The sequence below is a fragment of the Bos javanicus genome, chromosome 5 (assembly GCF_032452875.1).
Source record: "Bos javanicus breed banteng chromosome 5, ARS-OSU_banteng_1.0, whole genome shotgun sequence".
Lineage (NCBI taxonomy): Eukaryota > Metazoa > Chordata > Mammalia > Artiodactyla > Bovidae > Bos > Bos javanicus.
The window spans coordinates 119,690,059-119,711,613 of NC_083872.1; the positions used below are offsets into that span (position 1 = coordinate 119,690,059).

General features: G+C 59.2%; 1 protein-coding gene across 1 annotated transcript; it reads left to right on the forward strand.

The window, feature by feature from the left end:
- Window positions 1-16,644: 16,644 nt before the first annotated feature.
- LOC133248798 (palmitoyltransferase ZDHHC3-like) lies at window positions 16,645-20,007 on the forward strand. The gene is made up of 2 exons (XM_061419102.1): window positions 16,645-16,660; window positions 19,127-20,007. The coding sequence occupies exons 1-2, from the start codon at window positions 16,645-16,647 to the stop codon at window positions 20,005-20,007; spliced, it is 897 nt and encodes a 298-aa protein (XP_061275086.1).
- Window positions 20,008-21,555: the final 1,548 nt, after the last annotated feature.

Below are 21,555 nucleotides of genomic sequence, written 5' to 3' on the forward strand. Positions count from 1 at the left end.
GTGACTTGGTTGACTTCCTGCGTCACAGCCGTCCCTTCTTGGAAATTTCAAAGTCCTACTGACGTGTTTCGTGATGGATTTGGGAACAGAAAGGACCCATGTGGGGACGCGGTCTCTGCGACGGGAAAACCGAGGCTCCGCCTGAGACAGCCTGCCTCGCAGCACGTCCCATCTGTTCTAGAATCTCCGAGCGGGCTCCAGGGACGGAGTCCTCCCCTCAGCTCTGCAGGAAACGCAAAGTTCAGAAAGGTCAGAAGTCAATTAAAACAAGAATATGTTGTTCTGAGGGGACTTCCCTAGCTGTCCAGCAGTTAAGACTGCACTTCCAATGCAGGGATTGCGTTTCGATCCCTGGTTAGGGAACTAAGATCCCACATGTGAGATGCCAAAAAATAAATAAATGGTTATCACTGTCACCCCGGCTTCCCTCCCCCACAGCGAGAAGGGTCACTAGACAAGACCGGCTTTGACCTTCTCCCAGCCCCAAGGTCCCTCCTCAGCGTGCCTCAAGGAGACCCCGCTTTCTGGGCTCTCTCCTACCCCAGACCCTACTCCAGGGCCCCAGGCACGCCCAGCCCAGTCTCCTCTGCCCCCCACTGCTTCCCCGCCGCCTGTTCTCTGCTCTCCCTGATCACCCCCGCCTTTCCTCCTCCTGGAAGTCCCCCTGGCCTGCACCGCCCTAACCAGGCTCCCTTCTATGGTGAGATCCTGCCACAGGGCCGGCGGGCGGAGGAGCGTCTCGGCACTCCCCGGAGACACCACCGCGTATCTGTTTCTCTTGCTGTTAGCCCCCCTCAGCTTCTGGGTAAGGAAGAGGCTGCACAGGCGCTTCCAGGACCACCCCCTGAGCGGGTAGCTCTCTCCTCAGCCTCCCTGGGCTCCGCCTCCTCTGGGGTCCATCGGTGTCCAGAACAAACCACGCCCCAGAATAAACCACGCCCAGAACAAACCACGCCCCAGAATAAACCACGCCCAGAATAAACCACGCCCAGAACAAACCACGCCCAGAATAAACCGCGCCGGAACAAACCGCGCCCCAGAATAAACCACGCCCAGAATAAACCACGCCCAGAATAAACCACGCCCAGAACAAACCACACCCAGAATAAACCGCGCCCAGAATAAACCACGCCCAGAATAAACCACGCCCAGAACAAACCACGCCCAGAATAAACCGCGCCCAGAATAAACCACGCCCCAGAACAAACCACGCCCAGAACAAACCACGCCCCAGAATAAACCACGCCCCAGAACAAACCACGCCCAGAATAAACCACGCCCGGAACAAACTACGCCCCATTCTTGGAGGCCCGCGGTTAGGCCCTCAGAGGACCCCCGGCGAACTTGTAAACAAAAGAGCAGCCGCCGCAGAGCCGTAGGGAGCGGTCAGCCGAGCCCGCTGGCCGCCGGGCGTCGGGTCCATCTCGCCTGCGGCCGTCCCACAGTGCACACTGAGGAGGGACGTCTCCACCAGCGTCGGGTCCAGCTCCAGGCTGTCCCGCAGCGCGTGCTGTGGTGGGAAGTCTCCACCCCGCGTCGGGTCCAGCTCACCTCCGGGCCTTCCGGCAGTCGCGCTGCGCACCACCAGGCATCGGCGAAGTTCCTGAGTGGCTGAGGGCGCGGGGCAGGCCTGCGGGTCACCCTGCCCTGGCCAAGGACGACCTTGGACACGTGTCCCCCAGGCCGTGGCGCCCGAGCTCGGCCGCCGTCCAGCATGGCTGTGTGAGCCAAGCGCACTTGCTTATTCGATTGCATCTGTAACTCTGAGTTAATCTGCTCCATAATTGGGGTTTTGCAGGTGACGCTTGAGATCATTGGATTTACAGGGTCTGTGTTCTGTCTCCAGCCTGCCATCGCCAACACTCAGGGGGCTTCACCCACCTGCCCCTCACACACACACACCCCTGCTGAAGCCAGCGGGGCTCATAGGCGGGGCTTTCAGACAGTCACAAAGTTGGTGGGTCCCCCAGCCGGTTCCAGGCCTTCCGCTCACCGCCTCCTGTCCCCTGGCCCCATCAGATCCCACTCCTGGGCTCCGTGGGCACCGCAGGCTTCCGAAACATCCAGCTCCTCTGCGCCAGCTCTTCCGTGGCATCTGGTCTGCAAGGCTCGGGGGTCCCTCTGCCAGTGACCCCACCTGGCTGAGCCCGGAGCCCTGGCCTGTGACCCAGGCAAGAAGCATGGCCGTGCCCGCAGGCACACGATTGCGCTGCTCCAGGGCTGGGTCTGTCCCACCTCCCCCGCTTCCGCTGGGCCTCGTCCCTTCCCGAACCTTGGTCCTTGTCTCCACACCCAGCCCCAGCACCGCCCTTAGCTGCCCCCTGACTCCCAGCACCCACCCCACCGCCTCGTCCAGCGTTCTCCCATCCAGCCTGGACTTGTCCTCGGGGCCCGTGATGCTGGTCCTGTGGCGACCACCCAGGGGAGCAGAGGGTGGTGGGCGCAGGGCTGGCGCTTGGAGCCCCCCTGGTGCCACCCACTCTGGTCCCTACTGTGGACACAGGGCTGATGGAGGCGAAGAGAGACAGCAGGAAAGCAGGGGCCAGGATTCAGGCTCAGAGACGCAGAACAAGAGCGGCCTCTGGGCCAGAAGGCTCAGGCTTCGAGCTGGAACCAGGGGGCAGGCGGAGGCCTCGGGGGGCAGCAGGGAGCCTGTCGCCGGGCAGAAGCCCCCCTCCCCGAGCTGGGTTCACACTGCCCTGAGCTTAAAACCAGAACCCCGGAGCCCGCGTGTTCCCAGCCCCGAGTCAGCTCCCAGGGTGGCCGCGCCGAGCAGGCTCCCGCGCCCCACCCTGCCCTGCATCCTGTGCGGACGCCTCGTGGTGTGAGGCAGGGCCTCGGCCGCGACACCACATGTCTCCTCTCGGGTCAGACCTCTGCCCAGTGGAGGAGGTTTGCTTCATTCTCTTGTTTATCTAATCTCACCCCTTTTCCATATTTCTATCAAGTTATTATTGCTGTTGTTACCAATTATCTTGGAAGTTGGTAGGCTGGCTTCAGTAACTAGAGGTTTGCCCTTCATTTTATGTTCGGCAAATCTACTTGCCCCTCAGCTTCTTTCCGAGGCTGTTGGTTACGATGCATTTTTCACAGACTTTTGGATGCTTGCTTTACATCCGTATATGCAGGTCTGTTCCTTTTGCCCCAACTCCAGAACCACATCCTGCTCAGGAAGGCCCCTACTTCACACCCCACAAATTCTCCTCCTCCAGCAAGCAGCAGCAAGACCCCGCCTGGCCAGCTCCTGAAAGCACGTTCCTTCTAGGTGGTTTGGGCCAAGACCTGCGACTTGACTTTTATTCTCTAATCACAGGTCCAATGGACCTGAACCGCGTATTAAACACTCCAGTCTATCCCCTCATTCCAAATGCACTATTGATTATACACTATATCCCCATCTATTCATCCCCGACACCTTTAATCCAACCCTATTGACCAAGAAGGCTGCATGCATGCTGACTGATGAGAGAAGGGGGAGAACCAAAGAAAGCACCTTCTTGGAGGATGCTCTGGACCGGGATGCTCTGGACCGGGATTCTCTGGACCGGGGTGCTCTGGACCGGGGTGCTCTGGACCAGGGTGCAAGTGATGGACCCAAGAAGGCACTGTCCAGGAGGGCAGCACCCCACACGTGGTCCAGGGCCCTCTCAGAGACCCTGGACAGGGAGGCTCCATCCAGAAACCTGGGGGGAAAGGAACAGCTTAGGCAGGCTCCTAAGGGGCAGGATCCCTCCCAGAGTGGCAGGGGCTTGGGGCCCTGCTGAGGCCCCCCGGGTGCCCGGGGTCCACTGCTGGGTCAGTCAGCACCTCGCCAGGCTCCCTTCTAGGACCTGGAAAACCCGGACAGGAGACCTTGAGAATGGAGCCCCCCTGCCAGCCTCAGGCCAGGCTCCCAGGCTCCCGTCTCCCCACAGCCAGGCCCCTGCAAACCTGGCCCCATGTGAACAGACATGGGAGGTAGGAAATATTGGGTATAAGACAGGCTACAAGGATGTATTACGCAACACAGAGAATATAGCCAGTATTTTGCAATAACCATAAATGAAGTGTAACCTTTAAAATCAGTATAAAAAAATTTTCTAATTCATCAATCCATGTGCTTCCCTGGTGGCCTAGGATACAGGGGTTCGATCCCTGATCCAGAAGATCCCACTTGCGCAGCACAGCTGAGCCCAGGCACCACAACTCCTGAGCCCGTGATCCTGAGCCTGGGAGCCGAACCCACTCAGCCCACGTGTTGCAGCTACGAAGCCCGCTTGCCTCAGAGCCCGCGCTGCAAACCTACAGGAGCCGCTGCAATGAGAAGCCTGCGTGCAGCAAGGAGAGAAAAGCCCCAGCAGCGCTGATGACCAGCGCAGCCAAAAGTAACAAATAAGTAAAATTGTTTCTAAAAGTCATCAATCCGGGAGGCGTAAGGAGAAGAATCACGCTCCCCTCTCTGTGGCTGTTGCTGCTGTAGACAGGCGCTATCCAGGGGACGAGGGGCAGGCGACTCCTCCTCAGGGACCACTCCCCCCCAGGAGCCCGGTGGTGGTCGGGGGGCTGTGCCACCCCCACTGGAGCCATTACCCTATTGAACTGTCTGTTGGGGGTGGGGGGCAGATCAGAGGGTTAAAACAGGAAGAAGGAGCTGAATTACCCCCGGCTCCCGGGAAACCCACGAGAATCAGACGGGAAGAACTGCCACGAAGATCACCGAGCACATGGCTGGGAAACAGAACTAAAACATGAAAACGGATCGTCTTATTACAGATGGTCACGAATGAGAAGCCAGCGTGGGAGAAGGAAGCCCAGGTGATGGTCGGCCCAGACAAGGGGGTCAGCTCCGGAGTGGACTCTGGGAAGGACCCCACACCTGCAGAGGGGCCTCTCGCAGCCCTCCTGAGGACACGCGGTCACAGGCAAACGCAGAAACACCCGCGCGGCCCTGGACGCCGAGGCAGAACCCAGGACGCCAGCCTGCAGCCTGAGCGAGTCTTCAGAGCTTCCGGGCCCAGCGCCGCCTGGAACGGTGCCCGCGGGTGGACTAGAGAGATGCTCAGCTGCGGGCAGAGAGGACCAAGGCCGTGCCGCCGTCTGCAGAGGGCACGGGCACGCCAGGTCCCCGGAGGAGCTGCAGCCTCACTGTGCATCGCAGACTCATCCCCTCAGTGAGTCTATGAAACCCAAATAGACACCACGATAAAGAGAATAAATTTATTTTCTACACAAGCACTGTTTGTCTTCCACATGCTGCTAACATCTGTTTGATACTTATTCAATATCCAGTAAAACTAGTGATTAATCTAGGTTTTCTTTAAAAAACTAGACACATGGCAATGATCCCATTTTGTTCCCAGGGAAGACGGAGGACACAGCGCAGCTCTGCTGGCCTGTCCCCTTGTCCTCCGCCGGCAGTGACGCGGCTGCAGGGTCACAGCACAAGCGTGCTCCGGCCCCAGACACCACCCGGCAGATCAGCGGCCTCTCCCAGTGCCCGCCTGCTTCCTTGGCACGCCCTGCTCGCCCAGGCGGGCACCCCAGACGCCTGCCCAACCCCAGCCCAGAGTGCTGCATCCAGTGGTCCCGGAAGACCCCCACGCCAGAAATGGCCGCTGACCGGCTGAAGACCACGGCCACTTTCCAGGCTGACCCCACGCCAGGAATGGCCGCTGACCGGCTGAAGGCCATGGCCACTTTCCAGGCTGGGAACTTGGAGCAACAAAGCAAAGCCCTCTCCAGTCTCCTTCCTGGAGGGCCTCAGAAGACGCCCCCGCTTGTCATCCCAAAGGGGCTCAGAGCCCCAGGTCTGGCCCCTGGCACTTCTGGAGTAGGCTGGGGATCCTGCCAATAGCCAGGCGGTCGGGCCGGCCCCCGCAGTGGGGGAGCAGGCTGCCCCGAAGTGCGCTCGAGCCTGGAGGCCAAGGGCACAGCCACCAGCATAAGGCTGGCCTCCCCATAGCCCAGACATGGCAACGTCCCTCCGGAGCCCACGCTGCAGCCCGAAACCCCTCCCTCCACAGAGACCCCCTCGCCCTCAGCAGCTCAGGGGCACAGCAGCTGCTCTCAGCCCCAGCTGTTCACCGCCCTGGACCACCGACGACTCCCTCGGGACTTCTGACTTAGCAGACGGGTTAGGCCGGCTCCTGGCCCAGGTACAGCCAAAGACTCGCCCCCTCACCCCAGGGAGAGACGCCAGGAGGGTCCTTGCAGCCCCTCCCCGTTCCATAAACAAGGGTTAATTAAAACGCATGTGGTTCCGAGAAGTGACTGGAAGGGGGGCTGTGGTCTATTAACTTATCGTCTCCACTTCCACTGGGCGCGGGGTTCACACATCTGCAGATCATCAGAGCGGAGATTTCTGGCAAAGGACGGCTTTGGTCCCCTGCAAGACGGTGTTTCCCAGGCGAACGCCCTAAACGGAGTGGTTAAAAGTGAAAAGCGTAAATACCCACCCACCAAACGGAGTAAAAATGGAAATGTCTCCTGCTTGCGGAGGTGAGCCCGGAGCTTTGCATACGTTGACCTTCCCTGGGGGGCCTCTCGTCCCTTGCGATGATGGGCGGCCACCGAGAAGGCGGACGGCCTGACCTTTATTCAGCTAAAAGCATGGGGCCCTGGGTGTTAAGTGGATGTCACTCCGGGATGGAATTGATCCTAGAATGAGAAGCTCTGGAGCTGTCTTAGATAATGTGATGGCAAATGGACTCGGTGTGCTTGGCTCGGGCAAATTAAACAAAACCCAATGCAAATAGTCCTTCCCCTGCTGAGCTGCTTCAGAGACAAGCAGCTCCTCTCCTATGAAAGAAGGCCTGGTCCTCGGAGACCCAGCGGCTTTCACAGGATTTGGAGGGAAATCCCTGAGCTTGCTGCACAAGGAAACTGCTGGGGGCAGTCAGGTTGACCTTAATGTCTTCACTCTGAAGGACTGGATTTGAATCTGAAAAAATAAATATACGTATATTAAAATAGTTAAGGATACTTTTAAGAAGATTCACAGGAACGCACTTGCCCCACCAAAATCAAACAAAGAACGGCAGGCGGTAACATGGACACAGGCCCCTTCTCAGAGACAGCAGTCACCAACACGGGGTAAACGGCCAAAGCCACGTAAAGACACCGGGAAGCCCGCAGAGCACACGGAGGAGAGAGGCTCAAGCTCGGGGAAAGGCGTCTGGGAAGAGGAGGCGTCAGGGCCCGTCTTCCTGGACCACCACCTTCAGGGAGCGCAGAAGGCAAGACCCGGCCGGCCAGGCCGACAGGCCCGGGGTCAGTGTCCAGCAGATTCCCCTTCTGGGCCTTGGGGCAGCCTCCAGGGCCCTGAACGAGAAATCTTTTTAGGACAAAGCCAAGTCTAAGCCACAGTATCATGATTTCTGATAAATTAACGCTGTATGCAGAAGTAAAGACAAGGGGAAAATCAAACGTGGTTGGGGTGTATTTAAAATGTGTCGCATTTAATTCACACCTAAGTTGTGACTTGTTTCTTTGCTTTGCTGAAAAGGTCTTCCCATTTTTTTAAGCTGTCAAAGGAAAGAGCAAGCGAAGGGAACTTAGAAATAAAGTAAGGACTTCCCTGGCGGTCCAGACGTTAAGACTGCGCCCTCCCAGCGCAGGGGCCGGGGTTTGATCCCAGTCAGGAAACCACATGCTTAACCAGGAGTTCACGCGCCGCAACGAGGACCCGGTGCAGTCAAATAAAGTGATTAACTGAAATTTTAAAAAAAGAAAAATAAAATAACGGATTAGAGAGTGATGTTGCCATTCTTCCAAAAGGTACACATAGAAATGCCACACGACCCAGTGATCCACTCCTCAGCTTTACCCAGGAGACAGGGGACGGCAGACGGTGGGGACAGCCCAGGGTCCTCAGCTGAGGATGCCGCACGACCCAGTGATCCACTCCTCGGCTTTACCCAGGAGACACGGGACGGCAGACGGTGGGGACAGCCCCAGGGTCCTCAGCTGAGGACACAGAGGCAGTCTGTCCAAAAAGTGCGTGGACTGACCATCCGGCCTTAAGAAGGGATGGAGCCTCACGCTCGCTGCAGCACCGTGAACCCTGCAGACAGTCTGCTCAGTGAAGGGTGCTGGATGCAAAGGGCAGATACTGTGTGAATCCATTTATGGGAAATGTCAGGACAGGCAAACCCACGGAGACAGAAAGCAGGTTTTGCTTCCAGGGGCTGGGGGAAGACAGGAGGGGCGTCAGAGCTGCACGGGTAGGGAGGAACCCTTGGAGTGATGACGTGTTTCAGAACGCTATAGGGGTGGTGGTCCCAAAATACCGTGAGTGTGCCACACACCCCCGAACCGTTCACTTTAAAATGGTCGTGTTACACGAATCCCACTTCAGTAAAATGAAACAAGTCATGGAAGTTACAGAGATGGTCCTAAGAACTGCCAGAGCTGTGTGCAAACTCAGAAGCCTCCCCAGGCCAAGGTGCAGGCAGTCCCTGACTCCAGGCAATGGCCCGTGTCCCCCAGGCTTGAGCCCCACGAGGGTGGCATCCTGATGATGGCCTCTTGCCCCTTCAGACTAACTCAGTCTGGCAGGGACACAGACGTCAGTGCTCAGCAGCCAGGCTGAGAGCAGGCAGAATGCTGGTCCCCCTCTGCTGACGCCCTTGGCCATTCCCCACACCCCCACCCATTATACGCAGAGCTCTCATTTGATGCCTGATAACCCAGTACAGGTCAAGTCTCACCTGCCATGAGTCCTTCCCCCTTGCATCAGAGAACTGGCTTATGGTTTTAAGAGTTTGTTCGTGGTCCCAAATTATTTGTATGTCTGTCTGTCTGTGGGGCTGGCGGGGTAGCCTCTCCCTCTTCTGGTCTCAGAGAAAGTCCCTTTCGGTCACAGGCGAGCCTGGGTTTGCCATCTGAGCAGGCTCGGCCCGCATGCCCACTTAATCTAAACCATTAAGATGCTCTGGGCGGATCGGATCGTTTCGGGCCGCACGCCGTCCCCGGGCCCAGGCACCCAACAGCTGCCACGTCTGACTACACGGCGCTGCGCTGAGCTGACTGGCCGTGCGGGGCTGTTTGCGTGGGCGATGAGGGTGCAGTGATCCAGAAAGAACGCAGGCCCAGGCAGGCAGCTCTTTCCCTAACACCCTGCTCCGCAGTCAGGAAATACAGCGCCCGCGCCCCTGGGGGTGTGAACACTCTGTTAAAACCAGCAACCAGGAGGGAAGAGATCCAGAGATGTGGCCGCGTCACAGATGCAGAGTCGGATCCCCCGGTGTCCTCCCTCTGAGACCCTGCAGTCGCTGCTCCGATGGGCGGGCCGCTCGCCCTGAGGAGACCGTGGGAACCTGTGAGCACGTGACCCCGGCTTCGCTTCCAGCCTCGCGACGTCGCAGCCCAGCAGCAGCAGAGGGCTCAGGGCCCAGGCGCTGCCTCCAGAGGGCGGCAGAGACCCCGCCGGCACCAGGGTCCCCAGAGCCCAGCCCCTTCTTGGTCAGACCCCCCACGCTGCCTCGCCGACCACCTGCCACCCTAAAGGAGGCTGCAGAGGGGGTGACCCGTCCTCCTGTGAGCCTGCCCATTGGGGCAGCCCAGGGCAGGGAGGGGCCAGACTGCAGAGTCGGCAGCAGCCTGGGGACCCGTGTCCAGAGCCCCAGAAAAAGCCCCCCAAGTGTAAGGGTCGGGGCAAGCATCCTGCAGAGGGGACTGAGGTTTCTATCACCCCAGACTCAGCAGCCAGGGTCCCAGAAAAAGAGTTAAGCGGTGGGTGGAAGGAGCAGCTGACAGGCACCAGGGCAGGGGAGACCCTCCTGGGGAAGCAGACCCCCCCAAGCCCCGCCACCCAGCCCAGCACCTGGCGAGCTGTGCTTGGAAGCTTCGTTTCCCTGACACAGTCTGAGGGCTGGACAGTGGCTGGTGCGTTTGGGGGAGCGGGGAGACGAGCCCTCAGCCTTGGGCGTGGGGCGATCCACTCCTGCGTCTGTGTTCGTGTGCAGCTGTGTGTGTGCATGAGTGTGTGTGTGTGCATGTGCATTGTGCCCATGTCCCTTTACACGACTGTGTGTGCTCAGGTCTGTGCGCTCGTGTGCATCTGTGTGTGTGCATGCGTGTTCCTGTGCATGAACTGTGCCCATGTCCCTTTACACGACTGTGTGTGCTCACATCTGTGTGCTCACGTGCAGCTGTGTGTGTGCCTGTGTGTTCCCATGTGTGTGCTCGGATCCGTGTCCCTTTACACGTGTGTGTGCTCGGGTCTGTGTGTTGCACACAGGTGTGTGTGCATGCAACATGCATGCGTGCCTGTCCATGTGTTCCTGTGTGTGCCCGTGTGTGTATGTGGGCTGTGGAAACACACACACATTCAGGTGCGTGTCTGCAGTGAGTCCTCGGGAGCAGGGCCTCCTCCAGAAGCAAGGCCCATGGCCCCGGCCTCTCCCTACCCTCTCGGGGAGGAAGCCCCAGGCAGATGCCCTGGCCCATGTCACACGAGCCACAGGGACAGACGACGGGGTCACAGGCCCCAGAATGCCAGCGTGTCACATCTGTAACTAGTTCGAGCAGCAAAGGGCCCCAGGAGCCATGCTGCCTGGTCAGAGGCTCTCTGGGCCAAGACCAAGCTGAAAGCTGTTGGGGCAGAAAGCGGCTGGGAGGGCCGTGCCCTGCAGGCCTGGGGAAGCGAGCGTCCTCCAGAGCCTGGAGAGGTGCCCCCCCCCCGCCACCAAGGAGCAGCTTCACAGGCACAATGAGGCCTTGAGGGGCCACCCCCGCTGGGGCCACAGTGCTGAAGACGCAGACGCACAAAGGCACTTTCCCGGGGAGCCCGGGGCCTCTGAGGAGGATGCGATGGGGCGGCCCCCTCAGTCTGAGCCCAGCCGGTCCTTTGGAGACTTCAGGTAAATTAACTGTGAAGCAGTGAGGAGTCGGATGATCCACGACTCACCTGCTGACGTGCAGCCTGGGGGCACGGACGGGCCTGGCTCCCGCTCACGGCTGCTCCCAACGAAGACAAAGCGCGAGGAGGGGGCCAGGTCCAAGCGGGGCCCCCCTCGCCCTGCACAGTGAGCCACCACGGAACACTCAGCCATCATGGGACACGGGACCCCCGCAGGGACCCGCACAGGACGAGACCGTGTCCAGCCGCCCAAACACCAGCCCTGTCCCTGCACCCAGAGCTCCCGGGAGAGGGGCCGGCCCGGCTCAGACGCTGCTGGTGGACACAGGAAGGACCCAGGGCCCGGGAGGCTACGAGGGCTCACATCCCCACACCCTCTAGAGACACAAAAACAGAGCCCAGGCAGGGCTGAGGACTGCGGGGATCAAAGACGGCCCCCCACATTCGTTCACTCCGAGCCTTGGAACTCGGCCTTATTCGGAAACAAGATCTTTGCAGGTATAATTAGCCGAGGATCTTGAAACGAGGGCACTCTGGGTTCAGGGTGGGCCCTACATCCAGGGACACAGGTCCTCATAAGAGAAAAGGGAGGAGGAGCCAGGTGACGATGGAGGCAGAAAGTGGGGAGACATGGCCACAGGCAAGATTCCCCAGGGCTGCAGGCAAAGCCCAGAGGCTGGGAGGGGCAGGAGGGACCCTCCCTGGGGACGCCTTGACCCTGGACTCCTCCACGCTGCCAGGGAACGAGTCTCTCTTGTTTTGAGCCCCAGTTTGTGGTGATTTGTTCTGGAGGCTTCCAGGGAGCAGGGCCACGTCCGCCCGCAGGCACCCTAGGACAGTGGGTCCCAGACAGCTTCGGTCACGGCTTCTCCTGGCCCAGCCTGCCCACGACAGAGCCGGCGGAGGTGACAGGTCGGGCAAGCACGAGGCAGAGTCAAGTGACGCGGAGACTCGGGGAGCGCAGGAACGGGAGACAGTGCACACGCGTCTCTGGAACAATCAGGAAACGCTTATAAACAAGAGGCTTTGTGGGGACGCCTCGGGGACGTCTAAGCTACGAAGCTCCGAGAGAGGCGGGGGAGAGCTGCCGGGGGAAGGCGGGGACTTGCCTTGTTTGAGAGCAAATGTCTTTATAACCTGAAACTTTAATGCTCTAATCGGGGCTCTGACATATGAATGGGCTTCCCAGGCGGCTCAGCGGTAAAGAACCCGCCTGCCAATGCAGGAGACATGCGTTCAATCCTTGGTCCAGGAAGAGCCCCTGGAGAAGGAAATGGCAACTCACTCCAGCATTCTCGCCTGGAGAATCCCACGGACAGAGTAACCTGGCGAGCTGTAGTCCATGGGGTCTCAAGAAGTCAGACACAACCAAGCAACTGAACGACAGCGTATGTATACGATTTCCGTCAGTCTCCTTGTAAACGTGATAATTAACAAATACGACTGTGTAAATAACACAGCTGTCACCCAAATCCCTGCAGGATGAGCTTGCAAAAGAGACACACAGAGCGGACGAGACTCTGGGGGATTCCTAACAGGAGGAAGAAGCCTCCATGCACACGGGTGTGAGCCGTGAGGGCCCGCAGAGCCCCTCTGGTGGTGAAACCTGTGCTTGCCCCAGCCTTGCACACCGGCCCCAGATCAGGATCCCGGACACGAGTGTCTCTTCTGAACAGAAGCCTTCCCACTTCACCTTCTCTGCAGCTCAGGGTAAGCAGACAAGGGCATCGATGTGATTTCTGCCCGGAATCAAGACTCTGCTGTTGGCCCGGTGAGTGGAGATGGCACTCTCTCACGCCTGCCTGGGTGTGCCAAGTGGGAGGCCCTTCCAGAAAACATTTTGACAATAGGTTTGATAAATTTTCAAATAAATTTCACTCTTGGAAATCTGTCCTGAGGGACTAAACTTGAATACATGAGAAGTTTTATCCACAAGGACACTCCCTCTCCAAGCACAGTTTCTGGGGCCAGGATGATCAACTCAGAGGTGTCTCCACCCACGTCCCGACATCGATGCCCAGATCCCCTGTGAGCCTGGCCTTCGCTCTGTACGTCACAGAAGCGTCCAGGCATGTCCCCCGCGTGGTGACGCACAGGCAAACCCGTCTGTCCACGCGGAGCTCAGCCCTCACGCCCTAACTCTCCAGTCACATCCAGGACTGTCCCCCACCCCACCCAACCTCTCCTAAGGCCACCTGCCTGCTGTGGCCCCCAATGCCCCCACGCCCAGGTCCTCGCCTCATGCCCAAGCCTCACCCCAACCCCCTCAGAGCCATCTGCCTCGCGAGAGCCAGCGTGACCGACCCCAGAGAGGAAGACAGACCATCTCCCTGACCCGTGACAGCACCCTGAGGCCCACAACCCACCCCAGGGGTCGCCCGTCTGGAGGGCTGGCAGGCCCACCCCTTGAGTGGAGCCCAGAATGAGCCTTCAGGACACAGCTGGAGATGCAGCTCCAGAGGAAGCCAGGGGCTCCACACAGAGACCCGACCTAGGGCACCTGAGTGTCCGAGTCCCCAAGGCGGCCCCAGACGGACCCCAAGAGCAAGCAGCCGCCCCAGGAGGAGACCTACAGGCCCAGAGGGGCTCGGGGAGCACACGGGTGGCAGGGAGGCAAGCAGACACAAGGAGAAGCCAGGTCCCGTGACAAGGCCACCGCTGACCCTGCTGGGTGCCGAGCACCCAGGGCCCAGGGAGCGGGGGCCACACCCCAGCACCGTCTTCTGGGGGCTGAGGGCTGCCTGGGGCCGGGAGGCGGGAGCTGAGTCTCCAGCTGGGTGGAGTGCCCCCCAAGGAGGGAGAAGCAGGCGTCGAGAGCTGGGATGCATCGAGGTCGCCCCAGGTCTGTTCACCCCGTCAGGACCTGCCCTTCCCCTTCAACCCCCGCCGGGAGGCTCAGCAGTCTCCTGGAAGCAGCGGCCCCTGTCTGCTCGCACCCCCTGCCAACCTGGCTGGTTCCTGGGGAGGGGTCCTCTCCTTCAGATACACCAGACGCCACGGACCAAGTCCCCGTCTGCATCTCACGTGGGGTCTTTCAAGTGTTCACACACAATACCCACAAGCCTGGGGACCGCCCGGAAATCTAATACCTGTGTATCTTCATTTCAGAGAAACTATTTAGAAGCAACTTCTGGCGAACACACGTCCTCATCCACACACCGCACATTCCAGATGTGACCCCGAGCAGAGCCCTCCCCGGCTAAGCTGAGCTCGTGCAGGTGGGAAGCGCAGCACCCCGTCGCGGAGGGAGTCAGACCAGGGCGGGTGGCTCTCGGAAGCCTGTCTGCCACTCGGTGGTGGTGGTGGGCGAGGAGGGAGGCCCTGGCCCATCAGCGATACCGGGCCATCTGGGAATCCAAGCCACCGCCTCTCTCTGGACCCAGAAGCCACATGCAGGCCGGAGACTCTGTGAGCAGCCGACGTGCTGGGCCTGGGCGGCCGGACGCCCTGGACATCAGTGAGCGCAGCACAGCTCCGGCTGGGGCACCGCCCACCCTGGGAAGCTGAAGGGGAGCAGTGGCCTTAGGCAAGGGCACGCATCACTCCTGCCTCAGGGGATGGGGCTCAGGACGTGAGGAAAGTGGGGGTCTTGCCTGGGTCAGAGATGCCCGTCGGGCACCTGACTACCCTCTCACACACCTGGGACCGAGCTGGGGCTCTGCCAGCGTTCCCTGGGTGAGGGGTGGGGGGGCGTCTGCTGGGAACAACGCATCCTGGCCCCTCCGCACCCGCAGGAGGGCAGCGAGGGCCGAGACGCCCACGGGTCACAGCCGCATGGAGAAGCCGACCCAGGAAAGAGACGCGGCACCTGGAAGAACCGTGGTGATGAGACCCCTTCAGTCTCAGGACAAAACAAGGACTCATAGGGGCAGCTCGCTGAGCCACTGGACTTTAAAGTATTTCTTGCACCACTAAGTGACCTCAGGAAAACACGTCAGGTCCCACCCAAAACCCACACGGGTTCTGCCGACAAAGGCACAGACCGAGGGACCAGGACGCGCGCGGGGCGGGCGTCCCCGCCCACCGCCAGAGGCAGAAGCAGCGGATGGAGCAAAAACCAGTTCATATGGACAAAAGTTACACCCCAAATAACGAGACCACTACAGTGAACTTGGATGAGCTTAAGAGCAAGGCACTGAAATTCTTATATGAGGCCAAGACGAATAAAAATATTTTCAGGTTTGACAGAAAAGCAATTAGCGTGAAAGAAACTAACCTGCAATTCAATCTTCAAGCACTGAAATGGACAGAAACAGACGCGACTGTAGGAAAAATGGACAATATGATTAATAAGGTTGATTTAATAAATATCCCGTTCAGACGAAGCACACACTTTTCCTCCAAAATTCATGAAGGGTTTGCAAATGTTGATCATAAATAAGATCCCAGAATAAAAACCACAATAAATTGCTGCAGAGAGAAACTGCAAGTCTTATTATCTCTAGACAGTACAATTAACACCAGGAAACAGCACAAAAATGAATAAGGTTTAAGCAAAAAGTCCAACCATATGCAATTTAGAACACATACATGAATAATTCCGCCTCTAAAAAGGAAATCAATATTCCACACAGTAAGTTTTCTGAAAATTACAACAAGAAGAGTTTAGTGAGTGGAAATGAAACGGCTCGGCCACCGTCCACTCCGAGGGAGGCCCCAGGCTGCAGATTAAACGAGCAGAAAGGGAAATGGTGGTTTTGAATCAAAAGTCCCAGAGTCACCAGGAGAACAGAGGAGCAGGAAGGAGGTGCTCACAGGGACATGGGCAACCAGAACTCCTCTAGATTTTTGGAAAATCGCCAGTTCTCCGGGGGAGGGAGGAGGAGAAGACAGTAGGTAAAGCTCCGAAAACCAATGGAGAAGAAAACAGAGCTCCTGAAATCGCTAAGACATTCCATCACAACAGAACACGCAGCCAGCGTGCTGATCCCAGGAAAGGGGCCCCCCCCGGGGAGCCAAGTGCCATCTTCCAAAAGAGGCTCAACACACAGAGAGCCGGAGCGGGCAGGAAGCCAGGCAGAAAAACGATCCAAACCCACCTCGGCAATGGCTGCGAGCCCAGAGCCTCACTGAGGAGAGCTTGCAAATATTCAACCACAAGACAGGAGCCGTTCTGCAGCTGGGAGAATAGGAAACAGGCCCCAGAGCATCTGAGGCTGGGACAGCTCTCATCCCCAAACCTGACAGAGAGGCGAGAGGGAAGCCGCAGCCCAAGCCCGCTCCCGAGCAACTGAACGCGCAGCGCTGCAATGAGTGCGGAGGCCGGGAGCAGACGGGGCCTGTGCTCCGACCTGAGGGTCGTCTTGGGTCACAGCAAACGGAAAACCCGGGAGACGTTGAGAGCTGGATGAGAGCTGTGGGGACACCATCAGGTTCATAAAAGCTATCTGGTAACAATTAACATCTCCTGATGAAGAAAAAGGAAGACTTTTTTAAGCTCAGGATAAAAGAGCCTTTTCCTAATTACAAGTATTATTTTTCCATTTTGGGCTTCCTCATATACATGGGGGAAAGCCCTTTCACACGCAGGGCTGGCAAAGGACAGGAAACCCAGGGGACAACACCCCGGGGACCCGGCCTCACCTGGGCCAGGATCCACATCCGGTGGGAAGCAGGGAGACCTCCCACTTAGCAGAGAAGCAGAGGCTTAGAGGCTGACATGGGACCCTGACAGTGGGGTGGGGTTGGCAGGGTGGGCGGGACACCCCAGAGCAAGGGTGTGGGGGGCTTCCTGATGAAGCCCAGGGTCCTGACCCCCCAGCCTCCCTCCCGGGGCTCCTGTCCCTCCTGGACACACCCCGAGGATGGCCTTCCAGCCAGGTGGGTGCTCCCACAGCTACAGCACAGGATGCTGCATCCCAAGGGGGCAGCAGGACAAATGGACAGGCCTGAGGTCCTCCCCTCCCAAGGCTGCCCTCGGCCCCCAGCCCTCAGAGACCCTGGATCTGGGGTTTCCTTTCTTCAGGGACACCTGTGGCTCCAGCTGAGCAGCGCCCACAGCCCACAGGCAGCCAGGGGTCTGCAGAGGGCATTGGGTTGCTGCCTTATCTAAAGCCCTTGAAGAGGCACTAAAGGTCCTTGACTTTGCTTAATAGCTAAAGTATCATTATTTTGTTTTGCTTGATGGATTTCCTTTCTGCGTTTTCTCACTTCTCTGACTGAATGTATTCTAGGACTAAAATTTTTCTGCAGACCGAAGGTAGGTGGAGCACATGGGTGGGGGTCTATCAAGAAAGAAGACCTCACAGGGTCCTGTTCGGTTACACGTCAGGCCGTCCTGCGGCTCCGAAGGGGCTCTGCTCCCAGGAGCTCTGCTCCCCCGGCCTTGCTGAGCCGCCCCTGCTTCCCAGTCCCCTCCCTGCCCCTCCCGGCTCCTCTCCACCCAGAGCTGACCCTTCCACACAGGGGCCTGACCCTTCCCGGCTTCTCCCGGAGTCCTCTGTTCTCTCTTCCCGAAATCACCTGCCATGATTGCTCACACCTAGTTCTGTTTTCAGCATCTGGTTTTCAGTTAAAAACCACAGCAGATATCAAGCCATGAAAAGACACAGAGGGAACTTAACAGCTCGCCAGTGGGCAAAAGCAGCTCATCTGAGAAGTCTACACGCTGCACGGCTCCCACGGGAGCCCTTTCTGGAGAAGCAAAACTGCGGAGGCGGTGAAAGACCAGGGCTGCCAGGCTTGGGGCAAGGGCCCAGCAGAGGGCTTCCTAGGGCACTAGGACCGCCCTGCCCGATGGTGGGCCCGCATCACTGCACACGCGCCCGGACCCACGGAATGTCCCACTCCACGAGGGAACCGACCGAAACCATGGATTCTGGGTGCAGACGGACGGCACGGAGGCGCGGGCGCATCAGTCGTGACAAACATCCCCTCTGGTGGGGCGGCTCTCTGTGCAGCGGGCAAGGGCGGGCAGACGAGGCGTCTCTGCACCTTCTGCTCAGTTCTGCTGTGAACCAAAAACCACTCTTGTGAAGTCTGGTAATTATTTTAAGACAGAATAAACAAACAGGCATATCAGGCCCTCCTAGCAAGCGAGGCTGAGCGGTCCAGGCAAGGCACACCCCTCCCCTGCCCGGCGGCTCTCTGACACCTAGGTGTCAGGTGTGACAACGTGGGCTCTGGGGCCTCTCGGGTCAGCACGGTGACTGTCAGGAAAGCTGGATAGTGGCCTCAGAGCCCCTGCAGTTGAGCGAGACCACCACCGTCGTCCTGTCCGACTCATTGTCTGACACCAGGAAGTCCTCAGGGCACCCAGAAAGCGCCAGAATTCCTCTCGAGACAGAGCGTCCACTCACCCTGGGATGCCCCTGGGTCACCAGCAACGTCCTCCTCTGTGGGCGCTGACCCCCTCTCTGCACCTCGCCCCGGGCTCCAGCCTCATCCCACCTGTGTCTGCACCAGAGCCGGCCACTGGCTGCTCCCCGCTGCCCTTCTCGCCGCTTCCAAACCCCAGAGCCGGCCTCTCCTGAGCGGCTCTGCCCCGCAAGCCCCTCCCACCGGGAGTGCTGCTCATGGTGATGCTCCCCCAGCTGTGTCCCCTCCACCATCCCGGATGCTATACTCTCATTAATGCAGCCAGGCAGGCATGCCCTTCACAGGCAGCCTCCTTCCAGCTCAGACCCACCCGCCTTCCTCACTCTCTGTCTGCTGTGGGCACTTGGGGGATGGCCATGCTGGCCTCTGTGCAGCTGTCTTTTCTCAGGACCCACTTCTTAGACCAAGAGTCTAGAGCTGACCTTCCCGAATGCTGGCCGTTGGTTCAATCCAAACCCATCCTTAACCTCTTGATCCCCGGCAGCTGAGCACCCAGTGCGGTGTCCTGACCGCGTGAGGCAGACGGGACAGAGGGCCGACCTGCCATCAGCTGTGTCCAGCTCCTCTGGGGGCCGGAAGAGCCCGCTGAGACCACCTGCGGGCTGGAATCCGGGCCGGTCACTCACAGGCCGCCCATCTAATCCCCAGCTGTTTCTCATGCGCAAACTGGGGAGTAAACCTTTGTGCTGTCAGAGTTGTGAGTACCAATGAGCCAGTGTACAGAGAAGTGCTGCCTCCCGAAACACAGGTGCGCTACGCACGCACACACAAGAGGAGCTGCGGTGTTTCCTCCTCGCCCACATTTCCTGCGAGGACCTTAAAAGGGCCGCGTGCAACACCGGGCTCACGCCCCCAGCCAGCACCTCCGCCTCCTCCAAGGTCCAACGCCCCATTCGCCCCAAACAAAGAACTCACCGCCGGGAAGGGGCTTTCCCGGCTGAAGGGGGGGCCCTTTCTGTGTTCACAAAGCCCCCACTGGAGGGCACATTCTAGAACACTGCGGTGGGGGGGAGGGGAGTCCCAGGCGGAGCCTGGGAGGGGAGGGCGGAGGCGCAGGAGCTCAGGGACCAGCCGACCTGGCCCTGCGGAGCCCGGGCGCCGCGCCGCGCGTGTGGTTCGTGCCCGACGCCCTGGGCATCGTGTGCGCCTCGGCCACGTGGGTGCTGACGCTGAGCGAGGGCGCGCTGCTGCTGAGCGCCTGGCTGCTCCCGGCGCAGCGGCCGGCCTACAGCGCAGTGCACGGCTCGCTCTTCCACCTGCTGGCCTCCCTGGCCCTGGCCTCCCACGCGCGGACCATGTTCACCGACCCCGGCGCCCTGCCGGTGGGCGCCCCGCCTGCGCCCGGCCTGGCAGCCCGCTGCCCGCTCTGCGGCGCCGCCCAGACGCCGGGCGCGCACCACTGCGGCGTGTGCCAGCGCTGCATCCGCAGGGCACACCACCACTGCCCGTGGGTCAACAACTGCGTGGGCGAGGACAACCGCAAGTTCTTCGTGCTCTTCACGCTCTACACGGCGCTGGGCGCGCTGCACGTGCTGCTGCTGCTCTCCGCGCCGGCCCTGCGCGTCTACGCGCGCGGCGAGTGGGACCTGCAGACCCCCGTGCGCCTGCGGCCCTCGCTGCTCTTCCTCTTCGTGGTGGCGCTGAACGGCTTCCTCTTCGCTGGCCTGATGTTCACGATTCAAATACGCAGCATCCTCACCGACCCACAGAGTCAGCCGGGCGAGCCGGGCCAGGCGTCCGCGTGGACGAACCTGAAGGCCGTCCTGGGCTCGCGCCCCTCCCCGGCCTGGATCAGCCCCTTCGCCTCCGCGGGACCTCGGGCCGCCAGCGGGCCCCAGGCTGTGGTCTGAGTCCGCCTGTGTGAACGCAGCTCCCTCCGCGGAATCGGAACAGATGATCCTCAGAAAATCGCCGCGAGACTGTTAACGCCAAGCCGCCTTTTCTCGTGTCCACCGACGAGACCCCCACAAGAGAGAATAAAAGCGCCAGGTTCCCCTCTGAGCAGCAGGTGGGGTTTAGGGCCTCCAAGTTTCCAAGGAAATACGCAAGACCGGCCCCTCCCCCCAAAAGAAATGCGACATGTGCCCCTTCTTTCACTCTGCCAACACTCTCCTGGGAAAAGCGATTAAATCCACAACATCTGTGAGCAAAGTATGGTGAATCCGTGCAGAACCCCATTACAGGTGGTAGCTACACACCGAGGCAAGGGTGTGACCACCTGCACGTGGCCCGTTGTGAGCTGCCTTATCTGATGCAGAACCATCGTTGCATTCCTGGTTATCTCAGCTCCTTAATGAGGGATTATGCTGTATAATGTGTCAGTTTGGGTGAGTTCCTATTTTTTTAGGATTTTTGTGTTTATGCTCATCGATGAAATGAGCTTAGAAATCTCTATTCCTTTGCTAACTTAATCTGTTTGTAATTTACCAGATCCCACGATGCATATCAAATGAGCAGGGCGGATGTGGCTCTTTCTGTTTTCTGACAGCCTGCGTGAGGTTGGCACCAGCGCTTGAAAATTTGGACCTCACCAGTCAAGCCATCAAGGTTGGGTTTTCTTGTTTAACTTTTTATTTTGAGATACTTATAGGTTAGAATGAGGTATTGGATGGCATCACTGAATCAACTGACATGGGTTTGCGCTAACTCTGGGAGGTCGTGAAGGGCAGAGGAGCCTGACTTGCTGCGGTTCGTGGGGTCATGAAGAGTCGGACACAGCTCAGCGACTGAACGACGACAGATGCAGTGGTGAGGGCTCATAAAGGGCTCCCTGCCCGCTTCGCCCAGCTGCTCCCGTGGTACCAGGCAGGAAAGGCGCCTGACTGCAGCCTCACGTCCGACGGCAGTGCCAGCACACTCCTTTGACCCTGTTCACAGTCCCTCGGTTTTACACGCACGCGCTTGTGTCTAACTTGCTCATCTTCACACCAAGCCTGAGGCAGCTAGAGTTTTCAGCCCTGCTTTAGAGATGGGAAGACAGAGAGATCGAGCAAACTCCCCAAGATGACACAGCAGTACCTAGTAAGGCTGAGAACTGGACCCAGACAGCCTGGCCCCAAGCCGGGCACCTCCCCACCACGCTGCCACGCACGGCCGAGCAGAAACCCGAGAGGGACTGGCCCCGTGAGGACGGCCTCACAGCCACGTAAGCGCAGGGCGAGCCCTCCTCTGATGCGGACGGCTGACCTGTGACCGTTCATCCCATGGGTGCCCGCCAGGCACAGGGGGGCAGGGTGCAAGCTTGACAGTGAACACACAGCCCTTCCCCCGGGAGGCTTTTCAGTGATGAACCAGAAGCCATTTCGGGGAGATTAGGTAGAGCTGAAGCTGGTATGAAGTCTGTAAAACAGAGTGAAAATGTCACAGGTGAGAAGGGTTAGCCAGGAGATAACATCTGT